We start from the raw sequence: 19,360 nt of genomic DNA on the forward strand, positions 1-19,360 counted from the left end.
CCGCGGGCCCATCCCGCACGCGGATATGCAAATGCACCCTCCTCCCGCAGCGGAGAGAGCTGGTTGGTGGAGAGCGGCCGCGACCACGCAGCTGTGCGGGAAGGGGGGCGCGGGGGAGCGGTCGCGTTGGAGACGGCGGGTCCGGAGCACCGATCCCCCCTCCCTGCCCCTCGCGGTGGGGGAGCCCCCGCGCGGCGGTGGCGGGGAGGGGGAGGTGGGGGGCGCGGGGGGGGTCCCCTCAGAGCGCCCCGAGGGGCCTGCGCGGTGCGGGGGCTCCGCTGCACCGGCACCGGCACCGGCGCTCCCGGGGCCGTGGGGGCACCTGGTGACGCCGCTGGCAGAGGCCACCGCTCCCTCGCCCCCTACCCCGGCCGTGGCTGAGTGCGGCCGCTTCTGCCGCCCGCCCCGCGGGGCCGCGCTCAGGCCGCCCGGCCGGAGCCCCGCGCTGCCGGCAGAGCCGGTCCGGCCGCCCTCGGCCTCGGGAGGCAGCGCGGTTGGTACTCCCTCCATGTTTGTTTCCTTCCCCAGGGGGACACCTGCGGCTCGAAGCTTCCAGCCGGTGGTGCAAGAATTGGAGGGGGGATGGAAGTAGTGGCGTAAGGACCCCGCGCATGCACTCAAACGATTAGGGAGGACAGAGGCTGGAATCGAGGGTGGTGTGCGCCTCTGGCTGTGCCCCATGGCAGCTGCGGACCCCCAGGTCCTGGCCTTGGCTGCTCAGGTCACTGAGAGCAGAGAACAGGACATCCCCCTGCTGCTGTTGAAGTTAAAGGGTAATTAATGCTTTTCCTAAAATAAAAGGATGAGCTGGAGAACTGTCGGCAGGCCTGTCTTCTGCCTCTCTTCTGAATTATTTCTGGGGGGGCTGGAGACTCCGTAAGGTCGATAATGCAGCTTTTCCTGAGAGTGGCACTGAGTGGCATTTGGCTTGGGGACAATGAGCAGGAGGAGTGGGGAGCAAACGGACAGGAGCTTTTCCTGCCTTTCAGCTGTCACCCTGATGATGTGGGCCCTTGTCCTGCTGATAAGGGCAGGGACCCTACACTTGGTCAAATCATTTCTCCCAGTGCTTTTGGGCAGCCAGCCAGAGTGGTCATCAGTGTTCATGTTTTAAGTCTTACATAGAAGCGTAATCCTGAGCTCCTGTGTGACTGCCCTGCCTTCCCTCCTGCCACGCAGCCACTGCTCATTGAAAGGGTTGAAACAAGTCAGGTCCTGTTCTAAATTGGGATGTAATTATAAGGAAGCTATATGTTTCCCAGTGGTTGTGGTTTTGTCTGGCCCAGGAAATTCATACAAATGGGCCATATCCCAGGTAATGTATGTTTTGCTGCTAAATGTGTAGAGAGAAAACGGAAACCTAAGTTTAGCTATCCTTCTCAATTGTCATATAATCTTACAAATGGATTGTAGCTGTAGCAGCAAAAATGCTGCCAAAATATTTAATGAAGTTGTTACCACTTTTTCAATTACTTTAAGCCTGTCTCTGTGTACACGTACTCTTGTTATGTTTTAGTAAAAGAAAAAAGACCTTACACGTCAGAATCTTACACTCTTCTTTGTCTCTCTCCTGCTTTCTTCCCACAGGAATTTTAAGTAGCCCTTCCTTGGGATGTGAAGGATTAAAAAAAATTAAGCAAGATATATATGATTATGGTCTTACTCAGTACTGCTTGTTGGTCCTTAGACAAGACCACTCTCGACTGCCAGGAGGTTGGGCTACTGCTGCCCAGCTGGCAGAGATACTAAGGTAAAAAAAAAACAAGCTAAGAAGTTTTCTTTCTGTCCTTTCATCTTGCTCTTTTCAAGCTGTATTACATTGGCTCCTGTCCAGAACAAGGCTCGTTGTTCAGGAAAGGGCAGGGTTAAAGTGCAGGGAGCAGTCAAGAGCAGAGGGGTCAGGCATAGCCTAATTGGTCCTGTTTAATTCATTCACATTGTGTTTCATAGAGCTGGGTAAACTCTGTGGTGGGAGCAGGGGCTGTGTTGGCTTTATCTTTGTTGTGGACAGTACTCACCAGTGCAACAGTTCTTATCCAGTAATTCCTAATTTCCAATTGTAGATATTTTAAAAAGTTTCTTTGCTTAAATTTCCTCTTGCAAATGTCTTCAACCTGATTGACTCACAGTTTGGCTTGACTACGTTTAAATATCTATTTAATATACCTATTTTAAGTATCTATTTACATTTTTAAATATAACAGATGACACAGTTCACAGAGACTGTATAACCTGATGTTGTGATATTGTGAGGATGGTGTTGTTAAGTTTAATTTGTAGCTAGTAAGTAAGAAAACTTTACACTCAGGTCCCCAGTGATCCAATCTGAATTATAAACATCAGGAAAAATAATACATTTTATATTTTCCCCATGTTGTACTTGGTTTTGGCTTAACTAGGGAGCAAAATTCTAAGGCATGAAGTAATTAGACAACCATCTTTTATTTATGCTGTATCTGCAGTATGAATTTTTAATGCAAGGAATTTCAGTAAGAGAATGCAAGATTTATCACCAGAGTAGTGTGATGCTTAAATCATCCCCTACAAACTATTTTGGTTTGCAGGGAATACTGAGATTTATTTTAGCTGTAAAGATGTCCTTTTGTAACTGGATGAATCTCAGCTTCATGCCCAGAATTTACTTTCCAGGGGCTTTAGTAAGTAAAGCTTTACATGTGTGCATTCCCAAAAGCTATCAAAGCCTAGGTAAGATGTCAGAAAGGAAAATCCATACAAAATCAGGAAGAGACTGCTGCACTGGTATCTGTGCTGAGTGCAGAAATGAAAAACTTCCCAGTTGTAAAACATGCAGTTTCTTGTAAAAAGTCTTCCAGAAACAACTGATGTGTTTGTGGTGAGTAAAATAAGAGCTGAGATCTCAGGAACTGATTTCTAGCCCACATGTCTTCCTCAGAGAGAAAAAAAGTTGTAGACAGGTTTGCTGATGTTTTTGTGATAAATAATATTTTTTTATACATATTTTCATTGCCTGCACCACCTTCATCATCAGGCTTCCTTTATCAATTTTTTTGTCTGCCTGTCTATTTTGCCTTTTCTTCTTTGTGACCATCAGAACCCTTCCCTAGCATGTGAAACAAGCCTGAACTGATCCTATGGAGCTAAAGGAGAAGGTGCCTTGGACATGTTTTAAACTGAGAAATGCCACAATAAGTAGTAGAATGGTCTCCAGCCTGCCAGTGATTCCTCATGCTCTGGAGGCAGCCGCCCTGGAGCCAGTCCCAGCAGTGAGCTCTTGTTCAGTGGGAATTGTCCCATGCCAGTGAAGCATTTCTTCTCTGATGACGTGACATTCATTCAAAGCTGTTCAAACAAGCCTTTGACTATTCAGGTTGATGGTTTTTTCTTTTTTTTTTCCCCCTCCATTTCAGTCATTGTTGTGTAGGGCCAGAGATGAAAGAAGATCCTGAGGAATTTTACAAGAAGTTTCTTCCTTCAGCCATAGACAACCTGCTGGTTTTGGGTAAACGCTTGCAAGCACGATTTAGCAGAGCAATAAAGGTATTTAAATTTCACAGTTAAAAGAGCAGAGAACCTCTGTAAACTTTCCAAGGTCGTGTATTGGATAAGTAGGATATTATTCTAGGGACACTATTAAGAAAATTTATTTATTTTCCAGAAATTACAGTAGTTTCTCTTATGCCTTGGAGTTTTGAAACTGAAATCTGACATTGATTGTGCAGCATTTGGTCCGTGACTCGTGCAAGGCCAGTTTGTTACCATAGGCCTGTTTAGAAAGTTTGGCTACTACTTTTCACAAATTTTAAAGGTAGAGGGAAGGAATGCAATTATAAGTAGGACTGAAGAATTAGAGCAGTATAAGAGGAAAAAAATCCTTACAAAAGGCAGCATCCCAGTCACGGTAGTGTCCTAGCTTTGCATATCATTAGTTCAGCCTTTGTAACAACTCAGTTCCCACTGCTTTTCTGCAGCTTTACAAAAAATGGTTTAAGAAGTGTTAAGATTTTTAAAATCAGATTTGTTGAAGTTTGTTTTGCCATACAATTTTTTGCTGCAAAATTGACAAAAATATTCCATGAATGCTCACTGCATGTTGGCAAGGCTAAAGGCAGACTTTGTGAATTTATACATTTAAGCACTTTCTCACATTCCTGCCCCTCTTTGCAGAGAAGGGTTTTTCCCAGCTTGGTTTCCTTATGCCAATGGAGCATTCTGAGTTGTAGAATAAAAAGAAAAAAGCCCAACAAATGAAACCCATGAGTAGTTTAAATAACTAACCTCATGGATTCTGACAGTTTCTTTTAATATTCTTGTTTCCCCATATTATCTCAATTTTTGGCTCACTGGCTTCTTGCACTTAGTCAAAGTTTTCCTACAAAGTATTCTGATAGACACCACAATCAATCAGTTCTCAGAAGGCATCAGTGCAGTAACATATTTCTGTTAGTCCAGTACTTGAGAAGTGCATTTAGTGCTTAAGAAGGAAACTTCCTGAAAGACATCCCAGGAGACTCAAGTCTTATCCACAATATGTAATTTCCCCCACACTTTCTTATTATGTCTCAGCCTACATGCCACTTGAGTCATGCTTGTGGGCAAAGACTTCTTTTGAATGCAAATGCAGTCTTCATTATAATTAGTACTTTGTCTTTTAAACTTTGTGGTCTCAGAGGTGACTGGGCACCCAGACTTGGTGCTTGCTCAGTGGAATTTTGGAAATCCCACTGTACCAGTGGAGATTCGTAGTTTATTCTGCCCTCATTTGCTTTTTGTACAAGTCTTTGAAGTCAAGGGAAGTACTGAAATAGCTTTCAGAAACTGTCATGTTGCCAGAACACAGAACAGATAATATTGCAGCGTAATTTATTGCTGTTATTTTGTATCTCTCCTTCTCAGTAAGGACCAAATACAAAGTTAAACCTTGGCTGAGGACTGGGATTTAAAACACAGATCTACAGACTCGGCTTTCTGTAGTTTCCTTGAGCGTCCACAAATGAATGTGGGAGATCCCAGGCCACGTGTTTTATAGCAACATTTGTCAGCAGTGTAGTTCTATCAAAAGCCCCTTTGCTGTGCCCCCCACCAAGATTCTGGATTTCCTGTGGCCTGTGGCTCACACCTGGAATACAGACTCCAGACTGTGCATCTCTATGTGCATTCACATGTCAAAACCTGAATTCCTGCTGGTCCTAGAAGAGTTCTGGAGTGCCTGTTCTGTGAAGAGAGGCTGAAATAGATGGGGTTGTTCAGTGTGAAGAAGAGAAGTCTCTGAGGAGACCTTGTATCTCCTCCCGGTACTTGAAGGGCCTACAAGAAAGCTGAAGAGGGACTTTCACAAGAGCATGTAGTGACAGGACAAGGAGTGATGGCTGTTACACTGAAAGAGGGAGGTTCATGTTACATTTTGGGAGGAATTATGTACAGTGAGGGTGGTAAAACAGTGGTACAAGTTGCCCAGAGAAGCTCTGGATGCCCAATCCCTGGAAGTGTTCAAGGCTGGCTTGGATGGGGCTCTGAGCAACCTGGTCTAGTGGAAGGTATCCCTGCCCATGGCAGGGGGTTTGGAACTGGATGATCTTTAAAGTCTCTTTCAGCCCAACCATTCTGTGATTGATTGTGGTTTTTTCCAGTCCAGTGTTGAAGCAAGTACATAACGTAGTTGGTTTGGCAAACGGATCAAATTTCTGCTTAATATGGTTTGCTGTCTGCTCCCAGACCTCCAACTATGAGGTGCTTCTGAAGCTTCACCAAACCATGTTTTAGGAATCTTTTCCATTTTAACTGTGTCCTTGGCCACTTTTTACCCTTTTCCCCCCTTCTTTAATATTAGGTAAAATATTTCCCACTTTGTACATTACATCTGTGATGCCTTTGTGCTGGCTGAGCTATTATTGGTCTTCTTATCCCTCCTATGCTATCAAATATTTTTTAAGAGGTAAACAAGACCTCTCTCCTTTTTACGATTTTTTCACAAATGGATGCTTTTACTTTTTGAGTATGTTAAGATCTTATTCATTGATCTCTGACCTCAAACAACTCACAAGTTGGGTTTTTTATGACTCGTTCCTACAGTTTTGTTGACCTCATCTGGGAATTTGGTGAAGTTTTGATCTCCAGATTCCTGAGGCGTACAAACCTTCCCACTACAACAAGCTGAAGTCCTTAGTGAAGATACATACACGTTTTTACCTATTTCTCTTTTGTTTAGGATAAAGAAAAACAAGATTTTTTACACTGGTTCCAAACAGTGACCGGTGCCATCTGCTGGCTGTTCAGTGGGCATATTCAACTATCAGCGTGTGGTAAGGAAAGTGTAAAACACCTGAACGTTTAGTTATGGCAACTACAGATATCAAGACTCATTCTTAAGCTGATCTCCACTTAGTCTTCTAAATTGGAGTAGATGGTAAATTGATCTCTTAAAGTATTCAGCTCAACAGCAATATCTAAAATGGAAAAGATCCACTAAAGGGAAGTATTCAAGAGTTCCCCTTCTAGTCTTTCAGAAACAAACAATAGAATTGTCTTCCTGTAATTTGCCATTGTAATTCTATACTTTAAAAAAAATAATTTTTTTTCCTATTAAGAGACAGTTGATCTTTTCCTCTCTGTGATTAAAATATGCAGAAATCTGACTGGAGTACTCTGTTGGCTCTGAGGAGTGGTTAGAGTTGGAAACTGATTTCTGAAATTGTTACCATGCCAGGAAATCTTACAAGTACCTAACAAACTGCACTATACATTTCTGACCAAAATAAGCTTTCAGTTAAACTGGTGTTAATGATGCTGATTTTAAAAAGCAAAATTTAGTTTTGTTTCTGGTATAGAACAAAAGCCTAAGGATCATCAGATGTGTAACTAAAAACATATAAGGTCAGAAAAATTAATGACTGTGCAGATAGTGATACACTGGGGAAAAAAAGATGGTGCTTTAATGACATCAGTGGACTTGCATTAAATAACCTGGTGTAACAAACTGTCAAGGTTGACGTCCTTAACTCTTTTTTGATATTGTTTCCCCACTAATAATTCTGCTGTTGTAACATGAAACTGGTACTCGAGTAACATAAAAGGTTTTGAAGCTTTTATTCCATTGCAACATCAGTGCCTGAGGGATATCCAAAGGCAGAAATGACGGGATTCATCATGTTTTTTGGATCTTGAAGTAGTTTACTTATTTCAGTAAGTTACAGTCTAAAAATTATAAATGAGAGAATTTGTTCCAGAAACAATGTCTGGTTTTACTTGCTATGGCTTATGCTCCATAATGAAGTTTATTTATTTTATGATATTTTCATGTCTGGTTCTGATTGTGTAATTTCTTGTTTGCTTGGTTTTGGTTTTTTTGCAGTGCTGCAAAATGATCACTTCCTGCAGTTGTTAATAACAGATGATGTTGAAACAGCAATTATAATGATGTCTGTTTTACACAATATTTTGAGGATCGATAGGTCAGTTGTTTTCATTTAGTTATTTTTCTGAATTATAAATTTAAAACTCAGTTCATTACTGCTTGGTAAAATAAAACTTCTTCATATACAAGAATTGTTATGTTTTGTTGTTTTTGGTGTTGTTGAAAAAACAATTAAAAAGCTGAAGTTTTTTATTTGGTTAAATTAAGGGAATGGGAATTGGTTGATTGAAACAGAAGTACTGCCTGTATCAGGTTACTGGCCCAGCATGTTGGCTTGGCATGTGGCCTGGCATATCTAAAAATAATCACTGTTAAAAAGCTCATGGTTTTTAATTAACACTTCTCTTCTGTCCCCCTTCCCTCTTTTTTCCCCCTCTCTTCTTTTTCAAGTTCTGTCTTACTTCAAGTTGATAAAGAGACCCTTCACTCTGTTTTGGATGAACTTGTTTATAAGCTTTCATCTACCACCAATCCTGCTGTGGGAAGTGCTGCCACAAAACTGCTGCTCTTGGTGGCAAAATTGTGCAAACAGCTTGTGCAGTTACTCACAGCTCGCTACAAAGGTTTGTAAACATACATGGGACCCATCAGCAGCTTCCTGTAAGGACTTAAGTCACTGTGAGAATACAGAGATGGACGTTTCTCATCTTGGTTCAGTAACTGTCCAGTACAGGAGGAAACTGCAGCGCTCACAGTTAGACTATGCTGTGCAAATAACACATCAAACAAAAATAAACAAATTTTATTGCAAAAAATATAAGAACAATGCTAATAACAACACTTATGTGCTGCTTTACATTCTTTCTGTACCTTAAGATGACTTAGACTTACTCTGGAGACACTGAAAATACTTAGAGAATTTATCTGCCTGTAATGTAAACACAATCCTGACTCAGACATACAGAATCACTGGATAATACTTCTCTATGATGATTGGAGCACCAGATATTTGATAATACTCTGCATTGAAACTCAAGGGTGGCTGCTGGTGTTCAGCACTAGTGTTCCTTTGCACATAGAGTCAAATTTTATTTGTTGACTCCAATTTGTTTCTTTGACATCCTGAAAAAGAAATTCACCTTAGTGGTATCACATGCTGTTTCTCTTTCCCTTAGGATTAAAAGGGCTTTTAAATGAACAGTGGACTGGCAAAGGATTTGACAGGGAGCTCAATCAACTCTTGGATGTGCTATATGTGGAACAGTCCAATGGAAAAGGAGAAATGCAGGTGATGAGGTTTAATGAGACTTTCCTTTGCGAAATCTTAGTTATATGTGATTTGTATAGATTTAGAAGGGATTTGCTCTATCACTTCCATGACTTCTCAAAGCCTGTGCTATTCTTTCATTATGGATTTTTAAATTTTGTATTTATTATTTTTCCCTTTTTTGAAAACCTTAAGATATTGCTCAGTGATAAAGATACAGGACTGTGACTCGAGGTTGACTTTCTCTGCAGATTCACCATAGATTTCAATACCACCATAGGGGAAAAAAATTATTTTTTTGCTAATTGTAAAATAAAAATAACCGTATCTGCTTTTCTCACATCAGTGTTACAAATTTAGATCACTGAATTCTAGATAGCATTGACATAGAAATAAGTCATATAGAGCAAATCTGCAGTAAGAATACCACCTGGGCTCTGTTCTCAATAAAAGGGATGATGTGTGTTTTATGGGTTTCTTGAAAAAATCTTACATACAGGTTTCTCGGAGACAATACTTTAAAGGATATCAGAGTAATGGTTGTAGGGATCTGCTTTCATCTTCAACAGAGCAGAGTGTTTTGTGTTTGGGTTAATTTGTGGCATTTTTAAAATCCATTTAAGAATAGTATTTTTTTTCATGTTTGCATTTCAGTGACTTCTGATCATACTGCAAATGTAACATTTTTCCTGCTGCTAGTTCTCCAAACTTGTCTTTCTGTCCTTTTTAGAATAGGTGTTTTGACTGAATCACCATTTGAATTATCAAGTGCTATGGGTGTTTTAAAGACAAACTTCTAACATTGGTTATATATGTATTTGTGTTGTAGATTCATTTGTTTGCCACAGAAAGCATCAATACAGTTGATCAGATGATCTGCCTTAGGGGCAAATATGGGGTCCCTGATTATAACAGTTTTACAAAACCTTAAATTCCTCAAGCTGTACAAATACTGAATTTGATGCATTTGAAAACTGATGGGTTTTGGCCAAATATTGAAATTGCCCAATTATGCAAGCAGTAATGAAGTGTTTCTGTATGCATAGAAAATATTGTGCCAGCTGTTTCATTTCAGAAGCAGCATCAAGCAGCTTGTATAATCCAGGCTACATGGAGAGGATTTCAGACAAGGAAAAGGATGAAAAAGCTACCCCAAGCAGTGACCACTTTACAGAGAAGCTTCAGGTAAACAGTATGGCTTTGTGAAAAACAGTAAAGAGTAGAATCTGGTGAGAAGGGTTGAGTTGGGTTTTGTTAGCTCAGAGAGTGACAGGGAAAATTCAGATCATCTGACTCAAGTCCTGTTTGAAACAGGTCCTGCCTCAAAATGGAATCTGACTGCTCAGGGCCATATCCATTTTTGGAGGTCTCCAAGGATGGAGATCCCACCATCTCGCTTGGTCCCTTTCCTGGTGGTGGATGATTTGCCTTGTGAACAATTCTTCCATTCCTGCCAGTGGAGGTTTCCTTGTTGCACTCTTTATCACTGCCTCTTGTCCTTTTTCTGAGCACCTCCATGAGTCTGGCTGTGTCTGCTCTATAGCACTTAGGTAGTAGAAGACAGATTTGCCTTTGTTTTTGCTAAACAAACCTCACCTGTCCTTTTATATTCCACAATCCATAGCCCTTACTGTCTCTATTTGGACAGTCTCTATCCCTCTCTTTTGTCAGCATCTGTCTTCCATTGGGGATCCCAGTGAGTTTGACCAATATTCCAGATGTTCCCTCGAGAGTGCTGAGTAAAGCCAAATAATCATCTTCATCCTGTTGCCTCTGCTTGTGCTGGTGCAGCTGTGGCCTTTGTTCCTACTGGCTCGTGTTCAGCCTGTAATCCCACCAGGAACACCAGGTCCTTTTCACTGGGGCTGCTGTCCAGGTGGTCGGTGCCCAACCTGTACTTGCTCATGAGGTTATTTTGTACCAGTTGTAGAACTTCCCATTTAAACTTCATGTTGACCCTTTTAATGTGTTTGGGGAGATTTCTCTGAGTATCAGCCCTGCCCTGCATGGGAGACTGCGATCCCAGCTTTGATAAAACCAAGGAAAATGACATCCACTGCTCTCCCCTCACGTACAGAGCCAGTCATCTCATCACAGAATGCAATCAGGCTGGTCAAACTTGATTTGCCTGTGATAAATCTATGCTGGCTATTCCCATTCACTTTCCTGTCCTTGCTGGAAATTGCTTCCCTGAGAGGTTGTTCCCATGTCCCAGGCCCTGAGGTTGGGCTGACAAAGTGTTCCTTCATCTTGAAGGTGCTTTTCTCCAGTCAGCTGTTATTTCTGAAACATAAAGGTAATGTAATGCCAATATAAGCTGTTTCACTACAGATTCTTTTAGCAGAAACATCCAAACAATGTGCTTTTTCCAGCAGTACCAAACTGCCACTTTTGGTGCCAAAAGCTCCAACTGTCCCTTTCCCAATTGCCAGACTTCTCCATGAAAAAACTTCTGTGATGCTTTTATGTTTTCTATGTAAAATTTGTGGCATATGGAAAACTGTAGCATGGGATTGCACTAAACAGCACTGGAAGATGAGGTACTGGTGGTAGAACAGTTAACTAATTCACAGTTAACTTCACACAAAATTGCACTGTAAATTATATGTGAAGCTGCCCTGGAGTTTCCACATGCCAGAGTGCTGCATTAACCAAGGCCCATAGTACTTGCTCAGTGTAGTGCTTGCAAGATCTTGTTCTTCATTAATTTTTGAAATCGTTGTCTCTCAGAAGTGGAGTGACTTCATTGACCTAGAAATAGTATCCTCTGCCTTGGAGCAGCACAGGAGAATGAAGCCGAGTAAATAATGCTTGTCTCACTTGAGTAAGATTTCAGCAGGAATGTTAGCACATGTTAGGCTGACTCTTTTGAGAAATTTAGTGTGAATTCAACACAAGGATCTAAATCAAGTTCAGACTCCACAGCTGTTTGGTTTTCTTCAAATATTTTTTGTACATGTTGAGCATTACCGTGTCAAAACGATACCTTATTGCTCAATGTCAAATCACATTGCATTGTGACCAAGGTGATAGGAAGCCAACAGTTAGGATTTGTTGTCTAGACTGGCATTAAGAAGTTATTGGACTATCTAAGGTGTACTCTTTCAATTCTGGAAGATTTGCAGGGGCATGTAGTGTGTCTATTGAGGGCCACAAGTCACTGCAGCTGTTGTAGTAAAACACCAAGAACGATACCTTGTCACTCCTTTTTACTCCACCATATTCCACTCCAAGACAATATTCCTGCCCTCATCAGGCACCTTGCAAGCCTGCAAGCCAAACTCACAGCCCAGAAAATCTGGATGTAGGGCCAAGATATAACGTGGTAAAGCAGAAGGAAAAGTGTGACGAGACTGTCAGCAATTAACAAACTGCTTGACTCCCTTGTGTCATATTTTCAATATTGCAAGCATTAGTATGTGCCTCTTAAGTACTTCTTGAGTCATTTAAATGGACTTTTGAAAGTGTTTGTTTAATATCGAGAGGAATGGAAACTTATTAATATCCTCACAGTTGTGTGTTCAGGGCTCAGTCAGTCCCAGTGTGCTGAGCAAATACAGTAACTGTACAGCTACAGTGTTGGTTTTCTTCTGCCTGGGTCAGCTGCTGTTAGCATTACGCTGAAAAATAGTGTTTGGGGTACTGTAAACATGACTTTGGAAATGCTTTCAGGACTCTTTAATTTTTAACAGTCAAGACCTGGTTATATTCACAGATTTATTTTAGAACAAGTGTGGTTAAATATTGCTGAGACTGAAACTCCAAACTTGGCTCACCTGCAGCTGCAGGGGAAGATCTTAAACTCTGCAAGTTATAAACTTCTGAAACTGTGGTTTCAGAAATGTCTCCTCAGTGAACATTAAAGCCTGTAATCCATCCTTGAAGTTAGTTCACTGTTACGTAGCTAATTGTAAGACTGTTGAAATGGCAATAATTTGTATTAATTATGCATCCAAAATGAAACCATTTTCTACATGGAGCGAGATGATGGGAGGGAGGCTGATCTGTGCCATGAACTGCTGCAGGAAGCTTGGATCTTACTCTACGTATGTTTTACTTCTGTTCAGAGGCATTTCCCTGCCACAGTGTGGTCTGGTGCATCCAAATATGTCTTATCATTAGGATGAACAGAGAATGAAGAAGAGCATGTGTTTTGCAGACTACACGTGAAAGAATCAGTATCAAATTTAAATACCTGACAGACACTATTGGTGGTTTCAAAAATGTGCATTTGAGAAGTTTGTGAAACCTTCTTGTAGTTTTCAACTTAGTGAACTGATAAAAATCTATGGGAAAAACATCAATAGTTTTATCAAGAAAATGCCATCAGAAGTCCTGTCTGATCCTGTGGCTTCATTCACCTTAGAACTATAATATTTGGATTAAAATATTAAGTTCCTGGATTAAAAATTCAAAGATTTACAGCTCTAATTTGCAGAAATGTGTGGGCTGAAAATCTCTAGTTTCCATGAAACCTTTCTCTTATAATCACATATATCATGATCTGTCTCTGTAGGTCGTTGTGTGGGAACACTTCAGGTCTGCATTACAGTTGTAAAAAGATTATGGTCTGTCAGGTTGTGGTGGAGGCTTTTCAGTTAGGGTCAGATCTTCAAACCCAGAGCATGTCTTTTACACAACAGCTTCCATCCCATCTTTCACCACCCACTTATGGACACTGACAGAAAGTATGGTTGGTGGAAAAATTAAAACTCAATTTACTCTAGTGGTGGGAAACACAAATATCTCAACAGTAGTGTGAGTCTAAAGGTGTGACATGCAGCAATACCCAAATTGCAATACTTTAGTCTACTGACTTATTTCTCCTTTTTTTGGCATACCGTATACCTGTGCTCTGTCCATTGGTTTTCTTTCCTAATGCTTGCAGGGATTCTCTCATTGTCCCTGGAAAAGTGCTAGAGGAGAGCAGACCTCGGGGCTGTGGACCCTGTTGGGGTTGGGAGAGTGGTATCGCTGCAGTAGGAGCAGAGGTGTCACATTGTTACCTTGTTGTGGGGTAAACTCCTGAAGTCTCGGGCACTAAGCTGCTAATGGGGTTGGATCCATTGGGATGAGAAGAGGCAGTGAAGGGAAGGGAGTCCTTGCTCACAAGTCATTCATACTTTACTGAGACCATGTCAAAGTTGTCTCAGTAATTATTAGTATTGATACATCAGTATATTCAGTATCTATGTATTAGTCTCCATACTGGTATGTTAGTGTGTATGTAGTTTATATACAGGCTATTATTAGCTTAAACAGTCCTGGGCCAGTTGCAGTTTTCAGTTATCTCATCTGCGAAATGTCTGCTGGAGCTTTTCCAGCAGCAGGCACAACAGGACAACATCCTGACATCAAATCATTACAGATCAGGAAGAATTTGCAAGAAAATTCTTTCTTAGTGTTCATGAGGGCTGGTTTCTTGTAACCTTGTTCTGCTGTGTGCTGAAGGAATCTGCAACGATATGGAACTTCTCCTGGTCCTGGATTATCAGTCCATTAACCTAGGAGAAGTGTGTGCTCTCTGCTTACCCCAACCATGTGGTCTCTGAGAGCCCCCAGAAAGGATACACAGGGACCACCGGTGAAGGCAGGAACAAAGAGAGAGTTTAATCAGGGGTACAGGTTTATATGGACTTTGGAGGGATACAAATTCACCAATAAGGGACAAGAGGGAAGTCTGGATTTGTGCCAATAGGAGTAAGGGGATTTACATTGAATGGGAGAGGGTGACAGGAAATATGAGGTCACTGTCTTTCTCCCAGCCCCCTGGCCTGGCAGGGGGTTATGGGAAGAACAAGCAGTGACTATGCACTTTTTACATTTAGTACATTTAAACCACATTAAAAATATCAGTTGTTAAAGCATTCTCAGTGGCTGGCATATTTTCTTCATCAGCCCATTTCTGACATGACATCCTTCAAGCCATGTATTGAGAATGCATTGCCACAAGTGTTCTGTTAACAAAGTCTTTATTTCTTCAAGAAAAAAACCTCTCCAGATTTAAGAAGTGAGGCTTGACAGCCAACATCATGGTCTCTTCTTGCAGTCAGTAGGAAAATAATAGTATGTGTTGTGGGAAGCAGGTGCCATGCATGCTGGTGGATGGACTGGAAAAGGTGCATACTGGAGCAGATGGGTAATATTGTTTTACCTCTTCCCCAGCTGATGGGAACAAAATTGCTATTCTAGTTTGTGCTAACTGTGAATGCCCCACATGGAGCATTGCTCCTTTCAGGGTTCTTAGAACTTTATCCTAAGTTAAAATTTATCCTTCAATTTCATAGACTGGCTCAGAGTGTTTCATAAGTATAAGATAGTGTAGTTAGTTGTTACTTTGCAGGTGACTTCTTGTTGCTTGGTGTGGTTCTGCAGCCAGCAGCTGGGGTAGCAGGTTGTTTTGTGCATTTCCTTTCTTGATGCTGGAGCATTTAACATAAAGAGAAGGAGAAGTACTTTAAAGAAATGTACAGCTGAAGGTACTTGTTAATGTACTTGTGTATTGCAGAGCTAAACGGGAACAGGAGCTGCAACACTTAAGAAAACAGAAAGAAGATGAGGCTCTAAAACTGCAAATGCAACTTCAGAGGCAGAGGGCCATGAGACTCTTCCATGAACGACAGCTGGCCTTGCTGGAAAGAGTTCATGCCAGTATGATTTATATTAAACTATAGCAGAAGATTAAACTGTCTGGGACTCCTTAGGAACAGCTTCCCCAAATACGTGTCCTAATCTTGCATGTCTCTTTGCACTGTAGTCTTACTGTCTCTTCTCCTGACCCAGTTATCTGAAAGAGAACATGCTCATTCCCCCAGGGCTCAGTAACTACTGATCAAGATCTGCTGCCTTCAGAGTGGTGCAGGAGAAAGGGAGAGACAGTTTTCTGGTGTTACAAAGCTCCATTGAAGCTCCATTGCAGCTACAAGACACAGCTCACAGCTGGTGGACCTTGGGGGAGAGGGGTTTTTAACTGAGCCACCCAAGCTTTGGTACTATCTAGTTTGAGGATTAACAATGTAAATTTTTAAGAAATCCTAATCCACAGTTTTGTAACTGGATTTTTGTTACATTTGTAGGTCAGGTAGATAAATACATGGAAGAAATGGAGGAGAAATCAGCATTAACTATCCAGAGATTCTGGCGAGGGTATAGAGCAAGAAGATTTTTTCATCAACAGAAGCAATCTCTGAAGGAGTATAAAGCAGCTGTCATCATTCAGAGAGCAGTGAGTATATATACTTTGTTCTAACATTAGATAGGGCTGAGTGGATTACTGTGATGCCTCAAAAAGCTATTTATTCTCTTACTGTCAGTGCAGCCATAATTTATTAAAAAATTACTCAGATGATGGTGTAGAGCCACAAGTTGCTTAGAAGGGTTAAACCTTGCATAGGTGACAAAGCCTAGTGCAGTCTGGTAACTACAATGTAAGAGCTGCTACTTTGACATCTAAGGTTGGAATGTCACCACACTATGGATGAGTCAGTAACTTACTATGAGTGTTGTTACTTACTATTTAGTGTTCATGCTGACCTTGTATGTCCTCTTTTCAGCGTCATACTTGCATTTAGGTTTTCACAGATGCAGTACTGAAACATTTTTCTTTCGCTGGTCGATTACAAACAAAGCCAGAAAACAAACTTCCTGTGTGTGATTGTCATATTCTCGTATGTTCTTTATAAAGGCTTGTAAATTCTTGGAAAAACGAAGGAGGAGGAGACCTCTTTCTCCTTGGAAAGAACCCAAGGGACTGACTGATGAGCAGAGACTGGCTTTGCAGCAGAAGGTGGATGACTACATCAAATTGCATCCGGTCTGTTCCTTAGTCATTTCATAATTTGCGTTAATGATGCAACATAAAATACTGTAGGGATGAAATATATTCAGCTTCATAAATTCTGATCAAGATAATCCATGTGAGGTATGAGTGTATTAACCCTGCTTATCTGACAGCAAGGCACTAGAATATTGGGGATTTTAACCATTAATCTAATAAAAAGTGTCAAAGCAAACTGTAACTGGAAAATTTATGTACTTGATGATGGATAACTTTGGAGATAGTTGCAGAGGAAGCAAAATTATTAAGTTAACAATTAAGAACAGCATTTGCATTCCTTGTTTGGGCATTATTCTGCTCCCTGATGATTTAAAATAACCAGCTCCTAATGGTAACAAACTGTTATTTTCCTCTAGGCTTCCCAAATGTCAGAAGAAATGAGTAAAGAATTACATATGCAGGCTCAGGAAAAGCTGGCACAGTTCCTGTTGAGGAGCAGGCTAGATCAGAGAGCAGCACAGCGGAGAGAGACACTACTGGCTCAGGTCAACACCGATGTGGAGCTGCTGATGAGTATGTGACTGCTGTGGTCATAGCTTTGATTACCATTTGGATTAAACCAATTGAGATAGAAAATTAGAGTGAGGAGGGTAAAGCGTCATTTCAAAACTGAAATATCTTTCTTCCTTTGCCATATGCCTTATCCTGAGATTCAGGCTTTGTTAGAGATTATCAAAGTGTTGCTATAGGTTAAGTACATCTGCTTTTCAAGGAACATCTTGTTCTTCTGTGAAAAGTCTCTCTGATATGTTCAGCAGAAAAGGAATGGCCCTGTAAAAGGCCATTAAAATGTCTAAAAAGGGCATCCTATGCAACCTATTCCTCTAAATTTGTTTTGCTTTATTTTGTTTTCTTGTGTTGCAAGTAAAATGCTAGTTGAACCATTTTCACCCCTTCCTGGTAAAGAGGGAGATTAAACAGAATTCACTGTTGTGATATCTTAATTCCAGACTAGTGGTTCAGAGTAAAGGAGCAAGAGTAGCAAACTGCAGCCACCAGAGAGCACCCAAGCCGGGCAGGATTCAGCAAGTTACTGAATTCCATTAGTTAGTCTGTCACGTGCTGTGTCACTGCAGCTCCCTGCTTCCTGACAGGCAGATCAGCGACACACTCTCACACTGTGCTGGGTACCCCAGGCAGGGAATTCACGGTGCTGCTGCTCCACAGCACTGGAAACACCCTGCTGATGTCACCCCGTGCCAGGAGCTGATCCATCGCAGTGACCAGGAGATCGTCTTAGGTCGTACTTACCCAAGAAATCATTTTGGTAGATGCCACCACTGCACGCACCTGAAAGAAGTAGTCCTGCTTTACCCTTCCTTTTTTCTAGCCCATTATGTATTTATTTTTTTCAGATTAGCCTTTTTTTGGATCATCTCTCCAATCAGATTTATCATGCAGTTATAAAATTGGAATGCCAGCATGGGGAAAGGGGTGACCCAGGACAGTGGGAAGTAGGACGGTAATGCTCCTTTTGTGTTTGAAATACTCATGAAGCCACAAGCAAAACACAGAAAACTCTTCTCCTTGTTCCTACAGATGCTCCAGGGTTAGCAGAGACCACAGAAAAAGATGTTGGTGTCTTTATGAGTCGGTCAGTCCCTGTGGCTACCAAGGCAAGACAATCCCACAACACTATGCTGAAATACACTCGCTGGCCATGGTGGAAGAAGCTTGGAGATGAGTTTATGGAGGATGATGTAATTCCTGATGAAGCCCTAAATACAGAACTGGAAACTCTCTTTATTGGTGGAAGAAAATAATTTTAGATAACAAGCAGAAGAGTTCCATGTTCAACCAGGTTTATACTTTGCACTATGAAGTCACTTTTGTATGTTTTTGAGAAAGAAAAACATTTGAAAAAGACTGAAAAATACAAAAGTCTTATTTTCGTGTGTATTACTTATCTTAGTAAGAATCCCTTCCTGTACATAAAAAGTTGGATCCTATTGATTGTGCTGTTGCAAATAGGATTTCGATACTGTAGTTTTAAATGATGATATTTTGTACTTGAAATTACTTTAAAACTAAGTTCAGAGCCTTTGGCTTTTCCATTCTTATTCACACTGGGATGCATAAATAAACAGGCCATTGTAAAAGCCTGAGTTTTTATAGTAAAACATTTTTGTTCAGGTGCTTTGAAATAAAGTTGGGTTCAGAACAAAACAAGACACCAATACAAAATCAAACAAGCACTTAACAGGCTGGGTGCTTTCTCTGTATTTCACCCAGGCTACCTGTCCTTCCTTCCACCCTGTGTAAGCTCCCTTTTGTTTGAGTTTGTGCAGGAGGAACTCCTTGTTCATCCATGAAGGCCTCCTGATGTCTTTGTCTGACTTCCTTTCCATTGGGATGCATTACTCCTGAGTTTGGAGGAGCTGATCCTTGAATATTAACCAGCTTTCTTGGGCTGATCTTCCCTCCAAGGCTTTATTCTGTGGTACTCTATCAAGTGGGTCCCTGAAGAGATCAGTCTGCCCTGCTGAAGTCCAGGCTAGTGAGCTTGCTGTGCATCCCCCTTGCCACCCTTAGGATATTGAACTCCGCCATCTCATGGACATGGCAGCCCAGGCTCCCCTTAAGCTTCACATTCCTCACCAGTCCCTCCTTGTTGGTGAGAACAAGGTACATACAGCACTGCACCTCTCCTCTCCTTCTGAGCTCCTGTATCTCTTGGAGAAGGAAGTTATCATCAGTACATTCACTCTGGGTTTGCTTGTCCCTTGCTGTGATGTCCCTTTAACAGGTATTGGAGTGGTTTAAGTCCTCCATGAGGACCAGGGCTTGTGAACTTGAGGCTGTTCCTAGCTGTCCTTTGTAAAGTGCCTGTATCTTTCCATTCCAACAGTCCAGAGGAGCCATTCCCACTCTTCTCTGTGATGTCAGTAAGATCACAGCCCTGTGGGCATGTCCATATCTCTAA

At 41.4% G+C, this 19,360-nt stretch overlaps 1 protein-coding gene across 3 annotated transcripts; it reads left to right on the forward strand.

The window, feature by feature from the left end:
- Nucleotides 1-46: 46 nt before the first annotated feature.
- IQCB1 (IQ motif containing B1) lies at nt 47-18,542 on the forward strand. 3 transcript variants are annotated; one of them, XM_071562828.1, is made up of 14 exons: nt 47-62; nt 529-773; nt 1,588-1,750; nt 3,390-3,519; nt 6,188-6,281; nt 7,331-7,430; nt 7,784-7,956; nt 8,509-8,621; nt 9,676-9,785; nt 15,109-15,251; nt 15,677-15,825; nt 16,285-16,413; nt 16,794-16,950; nt 17,977-18,542. In XM_071562828.1, exons 2-14 carry the CDS (start codon nt 680-682, stop codon nt 18,198-18,200), a joined length of 1,779 nt encoding a protein of 592 aa, XP_071418929.1. In that variant the 5' UTR covers nt 47-62; nt 529-679; the 3' UTR covers nt 18,201-18,542. The 3 variants fall into 3 exon arrangements, with proteins under 3 accessions (XP_071418929.1, XP_071418928.1, XP_071418931.1); XM_071562827.1 differs by lacking the exon at nt 47-62 and adding an exon at nt 79-175; XM_071562830.1 differs by lacking the exon at nt 47-62 and adding an exon at nt 125-139.
- Nucleotides 18,543-19,360: the final 818 nt, after the last annotated feature.

Source organism: Pithys albifrons, chromosome 8, assembly GCF_047495875.1.
Source record: "Pithys albifrons albifrons isolate INPA30051 chromosome 8, PitAlb_v1, whole genome shotgun sequence".
Classification (NCBI taxonomy): Eukaryota; Metazoa; Chordata; class Aves; order Passeriformes; family Thamnophilidae; genus Pithys; species Pithys albifrons.

Excerpts from the sequence above, each read along its gene's own strand:
- IQCB1 (XM_071562828.1), top strand. The coding sequence starts at position 680 with ATGGCAGCTGCGGACCCCCAGGTCCTGGCCTTGGCTGCTCAGGTCACT. Across the intron at positions 1,751-3,389 it reads CAGCTGGCAGAGATACTAAG|TCATTGTTGTGTAGGGCCAG; the intron begins GTAAAAAAAAAA and ends CCTCCATTTCAG. Across the intron at positions 16,414-16,793 it reads ACTACATCAAATTGCATCCG|GCTTCCCAAATGTCAGAAGA; the intron begins GTCTGTTCCTTA and ends ATTTTCCTCTAG.